Source organism: Pseudonaja textilis, chromosome Z (assembly GCF_049901715.1).
Source record: "Pseudonaja textilis isolate UNSWEBS1 chromosome Z, rPseTex1.2, whole genome shotgun sequence".
Lineage (NCBI taxonomy): Eukaryota > Metazoa > Chordata > Lepidosauria > Squamata > Elapidae > Pseudonaja > Pseudonaja textilis.
Window position 1 is genome coordinate 2512212 of NC_142008.1, and position 13835 is coordinate 2526046.

General features: G+C 38.7%; 1 protein-coding gene across 1 annotated transcript in view; it reads left to right on the top strand.

Moving 5' to 3' along the window:
• The window catches only part of OBSCN (obscurin, cytoskeletal calmodulin and titin-interacting RhoGEF), a 230805-nt gene that overhangs the window by 45099 nt on the left and 171871 nt on the right, over window positions 1-13835 (top strand). The window contains 9 exon segments of the mRNA XM_087917128.1: window positions 398-664; window positions 1618-1887; window positions 4628-4894; window positions 5471-5737; window positions 6548-6660; window positions 7466-7619; window positions 12063-12224; window positions 12630-12734; window positions 13422-13688. Coding sequence (XP_087773254.1) covers window positions 398-664; window positions 1618-1887; window positions 4628-4894; window positions 5471-5737; window positions 6548-6660; window positions 7466-7619; window positions 12063-12224; window positions 12630-12734; window positions 13422-13688 — 1872 coding nt within the window.

Here is a 13835-nt window from a genome sequence, read left to right on the forward strand (position 1 = left end):
GGGTCATGAAATGTCTGTAAGAGACTAACCAAGCTCAGAGAGCCCCAAAATCCCCACAGTCCTCCTCCTCCCCCCCCACCCCCTATGATGTCCCCTATTTGGATCATGAAATATCTGCAAGAAACCAGCCCAGCTCAGAGATCACCATTGGATCCCACAGTTCAACCTCGAGCTACAAATATCCTCTTCTGCTACATACTGTTCAAAACTTAGAAAAATGTCTTCCTTAAGCCAAAAATGTATCCATCAGATAAATCATTGGACAAAGAGAACCTCTGTGTTCAGCACATTTTATACCACTGGACATTTGATTTAAAAAAAAAATCTAAATAAATACCGTACTATATGATCTTTCTTTTGACCTATTTTTTTTTCCTGTCTTCCAATTCTCCTGCAGAAGTACCGGTTAAGTTTGCCAAAAAGCTAGAGCCCATAAAAGCTGAGCTCGGAAAAGCTTTGAGCTTGAGTTGTGAACTCAGCCAGCCCGAAGGCACGGTTGTGTGGCGCAAGGATGGAACAATCCTTAAAGCCAGCAAGCACTACCTAATGCAAGAAATTGGTGCCAAGAGAGTGCTGGTCATCTCCAGCTTACGAGCAGAGGACAAGGGAGAATATTCATGCGAGACAAGGAATGACCAATGCACCATTCAAGTCACACCCACAGGTACTTTTTGATGTTATGGGGTAAGCGGTAGTGCCACAGAAAGCAGCTATGGTGAACGAGAGAACATCAGTGTTAGAAGGGAGTGGGCGTTTGTGGGAGGGAGGAGGAGGAAGAGGGGAAGGAGGAAGAGAAGGAAGAGGTGGAGAAGGAGGGTAGAAGGAAGAGGAGCAAAGGAGACAGAAGAGGAGGAGGAGGGGAGAAGGGGGAAGAGAAGGAGGACTGTGGGTTCCTTGGTCCTCTTTGAGCTTGACTGCTTTCTTCCAGATGTTTCATGACCAAGCTAGAAGGGAGTGGGGTTTGTGGAGAGGAGAAGAAACAGGCGGTGGAGGAGGAGAAGGAGAGGAGGAGGAAGAGGAAAAGGAGGGAGGAGGAGGTGATAAGTCCTTGATGCTCTGTGAACTTGGTATCTTTTTTGTAGACGTTTCATGATCCAACTTAGACTGTCTGCTATTGACCTCACCCCCTTCCTAAGAGGCCTGTAGCGGGGCGTGCATAAGCGCACCAATCGTGCCTACCGTCCCTGTCCTATTGTTTCTTTTTATTTTTCCTATAAATATCTATCTCATGTATTCAAAATTATGTTTATTCTTATACCTGTATCTTGTAAGCGATTGACAAATCAAACAAACAAACAAACAAACAAATAAAACTAGATAACATCATCAGTGCTAGTAGGAACTCGGGTTTCTTCTCTGTTTATCTGCAAATAACTTGCCTGTCAGCGATAAGCCAGAGCAAACCACTTGTCCATCAACAAAGAATAAACCCCACTTCCTTCTAGCACCAAAGATGTTCTTAGTTACAATGTGTGCTGATTTGGAAATTCCTCCTTGTCACTTTCTAACAAATGCAAGTCTGCAAGCTGAGAGGTCATATTAAGGAGGCCCTCCTCAAACATCCACAAAAGAACAGTTTTCCCCTTCGTGTGATATGTATCCTGCTCTATCCTTCAGCACCTCGCGTTGTGAAGTTTGTCAAGGGCCTCTCCAAAGTTGTGGCAGAAGAAGGCAAAGAGGCCGTTTTTGAATGTACCGTCTCCCCCAGCGACACATCCGTAAAGTGGAGCCACCGCGGCGCCCCGATTGAAGCCAGCAAGAAATACGTCGTTTCTCATCGGGATGTCCATCATAGTCTCACCCTCACTGAATTGACAGTCCAGGACAGCGGGGAAGTCACCGCCGAAGCTGAAGGAGAAGAGAGCCGGGCATACCTCCGAGTGGAAGGTGAGACCAGGGAGCGGGGGTGGTATCGACCAAGGATGGAAGGAAACGTCCAGGTATGGGATCGCATTTCTGGATGCTCTTCTGTTGGTTTGAACTGTTGTTTATTTTATATTTTATTACTTTACTTTTGTTAAATGAATACTTCTGCTGGGGATCCACATAAATAAAGGCTTTAGCATAGTCAATGAAGCAGAAATATTTATTCAGTTTATTTTAGTTTATTTTTTTAATTTATTGCATTTTAATTTGATTTGATTTTACTTTTTATTTTATTGTATTTTAATTTGATTTGATTTTACTTTTTATTTTATTGTATTTTACTTTTTCTCTTATTTTGTTTATTTTGATTTCAGCTTATTCTTATTGTATTTTAGTTTTTCATCTTATTTATATTTAGTTTATATTTTATTTTTCTGTATTTTAACTTTTTATCTTATTCTGATTTTAGTTTATTTTTATTTTATTGTATTTTAACTTTATTTTATTTTTACTTTAGTTTTTTATTTTATTGTATTTTAACTTTATTTTATTTTTACTTTAGCTTTTTATTTTATTGTATTTTTATTTTTTATTTTAGTTTGTTTTATTTTTATATTTTACTTTGCCTTTTATTTATTGTAACTTATTTTATTTTACTTTATATTGTTTTTATTTTATTTTTTATTTTAATTGTTTTATTTTATTTTATTATTTTATAAATTATGTGGCCACCAAACTCACCCAAAGATAACTTTGGACAGTTTATAATATTAAAAAATCCAAAATACCTCCCCATCACTCAGGATGAATATTGTTCCATAAAGACAGGGCCAGCACCGAGGAGGCCCTTTTTCATGGTTTCTCCATAGAGCTAATACATAACATATACAATCTTAATAGATGGAACCCACAACACACCTTGCCTTCTTGTCCTTGTGAGCCAGGTGGGTCTAACAAGGGAGAAGTGGCTTGTTTGCAAATACAGATAGTCCCTCATTACAACCATTTAATAACTGCTTGACGCAGCGGTGGGATTCAAATTATTTTACCACCAGTTCAGTGGGCGTGGCTTGTTGGGCATGCTTTGCCTAACACTGGCCCGCAGCTTTCCCCACACCAGCTGAGACCTGCAGCGCCAATCAGCTGAGAGGATAAAAAAGAGAAACGCACAGGAACAGGTGGGAGGGCCAGTCCTGCGCTTTTCTCTTTTTCCTCTCAGCTGATTGGAGGAGGATTTTTTTCCTCCTCTCAGCTGATTGTCAGCCTTTTTTTACTACTGGTTGGTCGAACTGGTCCGAACCAGTAGCATATCACCACTGGTTTGAACTTGCTGGTTCATATTTATGATGGTTGCAGTGTCCCGGGGTCATGTGATCCCCTTTTGCGACCTTCTGACAAGCCAAGTCAATGGGGAAACCAGATTCACTTAACAACTGTGGACTAGCTTAACAACTGCAGTGTTTCACTTAATGAGTGTGGCAAGGAAGCTTGTTAGAGGGGGTCAAAGTCACTTAAAACTGTGTCTCATTTAGCCACAGAAAGTTTGGACTCCATTGTGGTTGTGAGTCAAGGTCTATCTATACATGCTTGGTGGATCCCTCTCTGTCTGTTTATTTAGCAATGGGAATTTGGGGTTCAGTAATGATAATAGGCTGAGGACTACCTGTAGAAACCTAGTGCCTCGAGATCTTAGAAACAGTGATCACTTTATAGTTCTTGCAAAGTATGTTTTCATGTGAGGAAAAACTTAAAATCCTGATTGGCTAGATAGAAACATTCTTTGGTGTTGGACCACCATCTATTACCCAGAATAAGACGGTAGAACAAACTGTACGTTTTAAAGGCTTCCCCAGTTGAAGAAAATATGAATGCTGGGTGAAAGTTTTCTCCATTTTAAATACAGGTAGTCCTTGACTTATAACCATAAATTGGGACCAGGATTTTCATTGCTAAACAAAGCACTTGTTAAGCAAATCACGGCACACTTTTTTTTGCATTTTTTTTATCATGGATGTTAAGCAAATCACTGCGACCATTAAGTGAATTATGAGGTTGTTAAACAAATCCGACTTCCCTCATAGACTTTGCCGGATGGAAGTTTATTGGGAAGGTTGAAAATGGTGATCATGTGACACTGGAACACTGCAGCTGTCATCAAAATAGGTAATCCTCGACCTACGACCAAAGTTGAGCCCAAAATTTCAGTTGCCAAGTGAGACAGTTGTTTAGTGATTTTAGCACCATTTTACGACCTTTCTTGCCATAGTTGTCCAATTGAACCACTGAAGTTGTTAAGTCAGTAACATGGTTATTAAGTGAATCTGGCTTCCCCATTGACTTTGTTTGCAGAGGGTCGCAAAAGCAGATCACTTGATCGCAGGATACTGTAATTGTCATAAATGTAAACCATTTCCAAAATATCTGAATTTTGATCACCTGACTATGAAAATGCTGCAACGGTTGTAAGTGTGAAAAACACTCATAAGTCATTTTTTTCCCTACCATAGTAATTTTGAACAGTCATTAAATGAATGGTTGGAAGTCAGGACTACTTGTACATGCTGGTTGCCAATCATCCAAATTTTGATCAGATCACTGTGGGAAAGTTGTGATGGTTGTAAGTATGAGGATTGGTCTTAAGTCACTTTTTTCAGTGCTGTTTTAACTAGGAATGGTGGATAAACGAATGGTCTTGTTGAGGACTACCTGTATCTGTTGTGGTTTTGATCTATCTGATGCTTTTGGTCTTTCTCATAATCAGAAGCGCCAGTATTATTCGTGAAGAAGTTGGAGGCCAAAGTTGTAGAAGAGAAGCAGACGATTGTCCTCGAAGTTGAGCTATCTAAGCCAACCCCAGAGGTAAAGTGGACAAAGAACGCGAGTATCCTTCACCCGACGGCCAATCTGGAGATCCAGGCCCAGGGAACAAAGCACCGCCTGGTGATCAGGAGCGCATCCTGTGACGATCGTGGATTTTATTCCTGCGAGACCCTCCATGATAAGACGCAAGCCAAGGTCACTGTAGACAGTAAGTCCTCTCTTGGGGCCAATTCTGAGGAATGCAACCCTTGTGAGAATTGTAGAAGGTTGGAGGGGACAGTGGAGAGCTTCTAGACTAGGCCAGGAAGACTTGGACCATCCCAGATCAATAGTTGTCCAAATTTGCTTGGAAACCTTTAGGGGTGGAACCCCAGGATTTCAGGAGGAAAGTTGTTCCACCATTTTATAATTTTCATGGTTGGGAAATTCTTGGCATTCTCTGAGCTGGATGGTTTTCCTGCTAGATCTAGAATTGATGATATTACCTAGTTGGGTCATGAGACATGTGTGAGAAAATAGCCAAACTTAGAAAGCACCAATTCCATAGAGAATGAATGAACCATTGAATGAATCAAGGCATAAATGAATGAGTGTAGATATAGAGCTAACTCTTCTAGCATTGATGATGGGGACAACTGTGGTTTTCAAATGAGGTCAAACGGCATGCAGATTTGGTTGGCTTCACGGTGAGGAGCAGGAGATCCTATGTTCCTCTCAACTGAAGAGTGATATATATGAGACCTTTGACCTGAGTGTGTCTCATCCATCTTGTTCTATTTCCTAGTGAGACCCATCAAACTGATCAAAGGCCTGCAACCGACAGATGTTTATGAGAAAGAACCAATCACTTTTGAGGTGGAACTGTCCCATGAAGATGTGGAAGCAGTTTGGATGAAGGATGGTCTCCGTCTCAAGTCTCAGGACAACTGCCAGATATCTGTCCAAGGGAAGAAGCACTCACTGACCCTCTCGTCCCTGACATTGGAAGATTCAGGCCTTATTTCCTTCAAGGCCGAAGGGATTCACACCACCTGCAGGCTCAATGTGAAAGGTAACCTCGTTTAAATTACAAGCAGTCCTCAACCCCATAGCCAGAGAATTTCTTGGAAACCTGACATTCAGACAAATCAGCCATCAACAGACACATAGAGATAAACATCCACACACTATTTAAAACAGACAGTCAAAAAGCTGAAAGATCACATCTCCTGACAAGCTAACGACTCCCAGATAAGCAGAATTTAACACCCAGCAGTAAATAATATCCATACAGGAACTACTAACACAGTAAAGAACAGCCTAAACAAGGAACTACCAAGAACATTTCCATAAACGGGGCAGTGACTAGTATATAAAATGAGAGCAAATCTCACTCCCTTGTGATGATTTTACCTAGGTGGGTCATGAAATGTCTGCAAGAAAACCACCAAGTTCAGAGAGCACCAAGGACCCCCACTCCTCCTTCTCCTTCCTCCTCCCAACCCCCTCCCTTCGAACACTGATGATGTTACCTTATTGCATCACAAATTATGATCACATAAGCATGGGAATGCTACAACAGTCAGAAGTGTAAAAAACAGCCTTTTTCAATGCATTGTATCTTTGAACAACCACTAAACAAATTATTGTTAGTTGAGGACTAGCTGTAATGTGTTTTCTCTCTTTTCTAAGTGTCTTCTCACTTAGGGAGAGAAGACCTACGTCAGGGAGAGACCTATGTTCTACTTAATGCACAAGTAAAATATATTAATTTATCTTTGTGTCTGATGCTATTTTGGCCAGTGCTAGACCAGGCTAAGAAATTTATCCTGATATTTGGCTAATATTTCAATTGCTTACATGTTATATTTCTCCTTGGCAGAATCCCCTGTGAAAATCATCACACCTTTAAAAGATCTCAAAGTTCAGAACAAGGATGACGTGACCCTCGAGTGCGAACTTTCCAGGGCCAACGCGGAAGTGAAGTGGCGTAAGGTATTGAATTTTGTTAAATATAAGCTGTGCACTTCACTTCAGTGCCTGAAGTTGCTTGAACCTCTGTCTTGTAAGATCGCATCTCCTCGACTTACAGCAGTTCATTTATTTATTTATATTAGAAAATTTATATTGCCGCCTATTCGCCATGGTGACTCAAGGCAGCTTACGCAAATATAAAAACATCATATAAAAATAAAAATAATAAAAGAAAATAATAAAAAATAATAAATTAATGAAATAGTAGCTCCCCACATACCCCCATCCTGGTGACAGCACATATTTATACAAGCATTTAATCGTCTCTATCCAGCTCTGGGATCCCCAGGTCCATTGGCAGAATCATGTCCCTTAGCACCTTCCAGAAGAGTGTTAGAGTGGGGGCCAATTTAGTGACTGTTCAAAGTTGCAAGGGCACTTATAACCATTTTTAACACTTACAACTTTTGCAGCATCCCCATGCCACATAATCATAATTCAGACACTTGACAACTGACTCATATTTATGATAGTTGCAATATCCTGGGGTCACGTAATCCTCTTTTGCAGCTTTCTGAAAGGCAAAGTCAACGGAGAAGCCAGACTCACTTAACAACTCTGTTGATAACTTAACCACTGTGGTGATTCTCTTAACAACTCTGGCAAGGAAAGCTGTACAATGGAACAAAACTAATTTAACTGTATCTCACTTAGCCATAGAAATTTTGCGCTCAATTGTGGTCATAAGTCGAGGACTACCTGGATCTCAGGATCTATCTCAAAGCTTTTCTGTCAATAAATTCCTCTGTGGACTTCTTGATTTTAGAATGGAGTGGAGATCCGGCCAAGTAAAAAGATGGTCATCGCTTCTAGAGGAACAAAGAGAAGCATCATCATTCATACATGCGAATACGAAGACCAAGGAACATACATGTGTGATGCGGTAGATGATAAGAGCTCAGCTGTTTTGGAGATCTATGGTACAAATGCCCTCCCTAAATCCCTAAATTTGTTGGAGTCAGGTTTCCTTTCTTGGAATCTCATCCAAGGAACAAGAATTTATGAGCTGTGATTAACAGTATTTAATGTAATAGAATATTAAATCACAGTAGAATTCCTTAGACACAACAGACCCAGTGCCCACCTTAGGCAAAAAAGCTAGTTGGGCCAATCACTAGCAGATTGTGTGTTCTAGTTCCACCTTTGCTACAAAAGCCAGCTGGGTGACTTTGGGCCAGTCTTCTTCTCCCAGCCCAACCCACCTCACAGAAGAAAAGAGAAGGAAAAAGGAGTATTAAGTATGCCTGCTGCTTTGAGTTACTTAGGAAGCAATAAAGTCAGACTGAGAACCAAATAAATACATGTAATTTAAGGAAGCAAAATTCTCCATTTATTTATATTTTGTCAATGCAGAATGGAGAAAGTCGCCTTCTTTGTGAACCATCAGGATAAATTACATCTGTTTGTTGTTCTGATAAGCACTGGGCTTTGTATCAATGTGAAAATATTTATCCAAGATATGCTAGCTATTTATATACAGTGCCAGGATAGAGATCGGGGTTCCACCTTGGCAACTTTAAGACTTGTGGACTTCAACTCCCAGAATTCCTCAGCCAGCTGAGGAATTCTGGGAGTTGAAGTCCACAAGTCTTAAAGTTGCCAAGGTTGGACACCCCTGATATAGATGTTTGTTTCATTATTCAGGTAGTCCTTGATTTACAACCATTCACTTAGTGACAATTCAAAGGTACAGTAGCACTGAAAAAAGTGACTTATGACCGTTGTTCACACTTCTGACCATTGCAGCATCCCCATGATCACATGATTGAAATTCAGATACTTGGTAACTGACTGACATTTATGATAGTTGCCGTGTCTTGAGATCATGTGATCCCCTTTGGGAATATTTTTTTTAATTTTTTAATTTTATTGAACAAACACACACAAAAAAGAAAAAGACATTTAAAAACAATGGTGCACGTGGTGGATGTGGTGCAATCATCCTGATATCTCTAGTTTTCTTACATCACTAATTCATATAAAGAATAATATATATTTACATTTTATATACAAAATGTATATAAATGTTTATATACACAAACATTAATCATTTTTATATTTTTTTGATCCTTCCTAGATTCTAACCAGTGATAAAACTTTCCCCATATCTTGTAATAATCAGAATCATCCTTATTTTTTAATTCTTGTGTCATTTTATCAATTTCTGTGCAATTCCAAATTTTCCTAATTATTTCTATTTTGGAGTTTCCATTTTTGGGCATAAACTAATCTTGCAGCTGTGATTACATGGATTTATTAAATATATTATATCTTTCTTGTATTTTCCCACATTAATTCCCAACAAGAAAGGTTCAGGTTTATATTCTATTTTAATTTCACACGTCTCTTCTAACCATTTTTGGATTTTCTGCTAGAACATTTGGGCTTTCTTACAGTTCCACCATAGATGACAATACATTCCATTTTCCATATTACACTTCCCACATATAGGGAATAGATTTGGGTACATTTTAGCCAATTTTGATGGTGGATTATTCCATCTATAAAACATTTTATATAAGTTTTCTTTAAACGACGTAGCCAAAGTTATTTTTTTGTTTTGATACCAGAAGATTTGCCATTCATCTAAATTTATACTATGCCCTAAGTCTTTCATCCATGACAACATTGTTTCTTTTACTTTTTCTTCTTCTAGTTTACATTCCAATAACATTTTATACATTTTCTTCATCGATTTCTCATCTGTTCCCAATAAAACTTTATCCAATTATGTTTTACTCCTACTAATTCCCCATTCTTTCATGTCTTTTGCATACCTTGATTGGAGTCGTAAGTAAGCCCACCATTCTATATCTACTCCTTGGTCTTTCAGGTCTTGCCTCGATTTTAATTCTCCTCTCTTATTTATAATATCATCATAAGTAATAATTTTCCCTTTGAGGAACAAATGTGGGTACATCAAAACTTCCAATGTGGATAGCCATATATTTGTCGTTTCATTTTGTTCCATGTGGTTAACAAATCTTCCTAATTTTGTGTCTTTGGAAATATCTATGAACCTCTTGTTTGTCCTGCCATGGAAAAGTGTGCCATCCTACCTGTAAATTATAATCTTCTAAAGCCAACATTCTTTTGTTTTTGAGATTTATCCAATCTTTTACCCATGTCAGAATTGCAGCTCTGTAATTCATTTCCCAACCAGGCAAGCCAAAATCATCCCTTTCTGTGGCATCTTGCAGCAATTTTAATTTAATTCTAGTTTTTTTTTTCTTTTGGCATATAAATTTCAATATTAATTTATCCAAATCATCAAAGATTTTTTTTTCTAATTTTATGGGGGCATTTTGGAAGCGAAACAATAATTTTGGTAATATATTCATTTTTATGAATGCTATTCCGCCGATAAAAGATAATCTTAATTTGTCCCATTTTTCCAAATCTTTTGCTATTCGTTTAATCAATGGGGTATAATTCTCATCTTTAACTATTGTACATCTTGCAGAAATCATAATCCCCAAGTATTTTACTTTATTTGTTATCTGGATGCCCATTATCCTAGTTAGTGTTTCCTTTTGTTTATTTGTCATATTTTTTGTAATTATTTTTGTTTTTTCCCTATTCATTTTTAGCCCTGCAACTTTTCCAAATTCTTCTAAGTTTTCTATGAGTTTTGGTCCTGAAATTTGTGGATCTTCTAAAATAAAAACTAAATCGTCAGCAAAGGCTTGCAATTTACTTTTAATCCTTTTATCTTTGTTTCTTTTCTGATTATTCTCGTTAACACTTCTAGAGTCAAAATAAACAAAAGTGGGGAAATTGGACATCCCTGCCTTGTCCCTCTTTGTATTTCAAATTTATTTGTTATTTCCCCATTCACCAAAATTTTAGTTTCTTATTTATTATATAGTGCCAAAATCACGTTTAAATTTTTTTTATCCAAAGTCCATGTACCTAATTTGTTGCAAAATAAAATTCCATTTTACGTTATCAAATGCATTCTTAGCGTCTAAAAACAATAATGCCACCTGATCACCACTATGATCTTCATAATATTCGATAATGTCCAGAATTGTCTTTATATTATTTTTAAGATGTCAATGTGGAAGAAATCCATTCTGATCTGTATGGATAAATTTATTTAAATTTTTTCAAAGTCTATCAGATATTATAGTTACAAAAATTTTGTAATCCACATTTCGGAGAGATATTGGTCTATAATTTCCATTTGTGAGGGCGATCTGGCTGCGACACCTGTCACCCCATTGATCACCAGGGTTGATTCGGCTGATCTGGCTGGCTAGGCGGGTGTCCCCTTTCTCCCTCATCGCTCCATGTGCGTGCCTCCTGAAGCTGCGCGCTCAGTGGAAGAGGATGACCATCCCAGATAGGAGTGTACCAATCTTCGGTCAAGGGTATACGATAGCTGCGCTCCCCTGCTAGAACCTCCAAACAAGCTCAAGGTCCCTTTGGCAATCTTCTGACAAGCACAGTCAATGGGGAAGCCAGATTCACTTCACAGCCATGTTACTAACTTAAGAACGGCAGTGATTTCACTTAACAACTGGCAAGAAAGGTCGTAAAATGGAACAAAACTCTCTTAACAATTATCTCTCTGAGGCTGAGCAACAGAAATTTGGGGCTCAGTTGTGATCATAAGTCAAGGACTACTTGTAGTAGAAAGTTGGGTCTGATATAAGTGAAGAAGTGCAAATCAGATACAGGAACGTTGCCATTTCAATTATAATTACTATAATTATATATTATTAAAGTATTCCTTATACTTTATATCTCCAATATATCTCTGCTTTTTAAAAGCCTGTTCCATTCCAACATTTTTTGAAGCAATCAGTGAATACAGGTAGTCCTTGACTTATGACCACAATTGGGAACATAAATCCATTGCTAAATATGGTGGTTGTTAAATGAGCTGTGCCTGATTTTACAATCTTGCCATTGTTGTTAAATGAATCAGCTTTCCAGCTTGTTTTTAACAAGCAAAGTCAATGAGGGAAGCTGGATTCATTTAACGATTATATGATTCAAATAAGAATTATAGTTTCACTCAACAACTGTGGCAAAAAGGTCATAAAAAGAGGTGCAACTCATTTAACAGCTGCCTCAGTTAGAAATAGAAATTTTGGGCTCAATTGTGGTCATAAGTTGAGGACTACTTGTAGTGATATAATAAGTCCATATTCAAACATAAACGTAGCAATTTATCTGTCCTTCCTGGTGGCCATCTAACTAAACCTCAAGATCCACATCTTACTATTACACCAGGAATTTTTTTCTACTAATATATAAAATAAAACTGTGAATAATTCCCCAATGCACATTAATGATTGCAAGAAACACAAACTCCATAACTTTAATAAAAAAAATGTCTCATTTTGATTCCTTAGCCCGGGACATCAAGATTATAAAACCATTGGAAGATGTTGAAGTGAACGAAAAAGAAAGCGCTTCTTTCCTTTGCGAGATTTCGCACGACGACGTCCAAACGCAGTGGTTCAGTAACGAAAACAAAATCCGGGCTGGAGAGAACATCAAATTACGTCAAGAAGGTAGGAAGAAGAGAATTGAAAAGTGGTGGTTTCTGAGCTTGGTTGTTTGTTTGCAGACATTGCATGAGTCAACTAGGTAACGTCAATCCATGTGAGGTTTGCTCTCTTTTTATCTATGGCTGCTTGCTGTAAATAAAATGACCAGTGTTGGTCAGGTGTAGGGTTTTTTTTTCTTGATAGTTCCTTGATCAGGGTATTATTGTTTTCTGCTCGATTGTTTGTACAATAAGACCTTCAAGGTCCCTTCCAACTCTGTTTATTCTGTAATCTTGGCAGTTCCTTAAATGGGGAGAGGGTTCTGCCAAAGTGAGTGGCAAGCTTTTGTCTTAATGTAGATGACTTTTACTTGTTTGATGGATGAATCATGGATGACCTGTAACTTGGAGACTGTCTTTCTGTGTGCAGGGAAAAGTCACACACTGGTTTACCGCAGTGTGGAGTTGCAGGATTCCGCAGAAATAAAATTTGTGGCCGAAACTGCAGAATCTCAAGCTCAACTTAAAGTCAAAGGTAAGGAGTGACTTCATAATTCAGTGAATTTTTTTTCGAAAAGTGTATTTTCAAACTATCTACAAATAGTCCTTGCCTTACGACCACAACTGACCCCAAAACTTCTGTTGTAGAGCAAGACAGTTGCTATCACATTTTACGAACTTTCTTACCACAGTTGTTAAGAGAATCTGTATTTCCCATTGAATTTGCTTGCAGAAGGTCGCAAGAGGGGATCGCGTGACTCCGTGCAACTATCATAAATACGTGTCAGTTGCCAAGCATCTGAATCACGTGATCATGGCGATGTTGCGATGGTTGTCAATGTGAAAAATAGCAACAACAATAACACTTAGACTGATATACCGCTTTACAGTGCTTTACAGCCCTCTCTAAGCAGTTTACAGAGTCAGCCTCTTGGCCCCAACAACCTGGGTCCTCATTTTACCCACCTCGGAAGGATGGAAGGCTGAGTCAACCCTGAGCCTGGTGAGATTTGAACTGCCAAATTGCAGGCAGCCAGCAGTCAGTAGTACTGCAGTCTAATCACTGCACCACCGTGGCTCATAAAAATGGTCATAAGTCACTTTTTTCAGTGCCGTTGTAACTTATAACAATCATTAAATGAATGAGAGAACTATCTGTATTATCCACATTGAATTCTCTGCCAAGTTACATCAACGACCTTCTTCTGTTCTCTTCCTTCAGAACTACCGGTCAAGATCATTAAACCCCTACGGGTGAAGATAGCCATAGAAAGACACCGAGGTTTTATGGAATGCCAAGTTTCTCGTCCAAATGCCATCGTTAAGTGGTTCAAGGGAGACCAAGAACTCCATCCCGGCCAGAAGTATGAGATGGTGAGCGATGGGACCTACCGGAAACTTATCATCAATGAGACCGAGTTTGAGGATGAGGGGATTTACACCTGCAATGCCGTGGATGATAAGAGCAGTGCTCAGTTCTACGTAGAAGGTACATATGTTGGACTATGAAAGCCACAGGTCATAGCATCGACTTCAGTGGCACCAAAACCCTAGCTACTATAGAAAACCCCGGCTACAGAATCATCAGAGAAGCCATAGAAATTGATAAAAGACCTAATAGTATGAATAGAAGAGA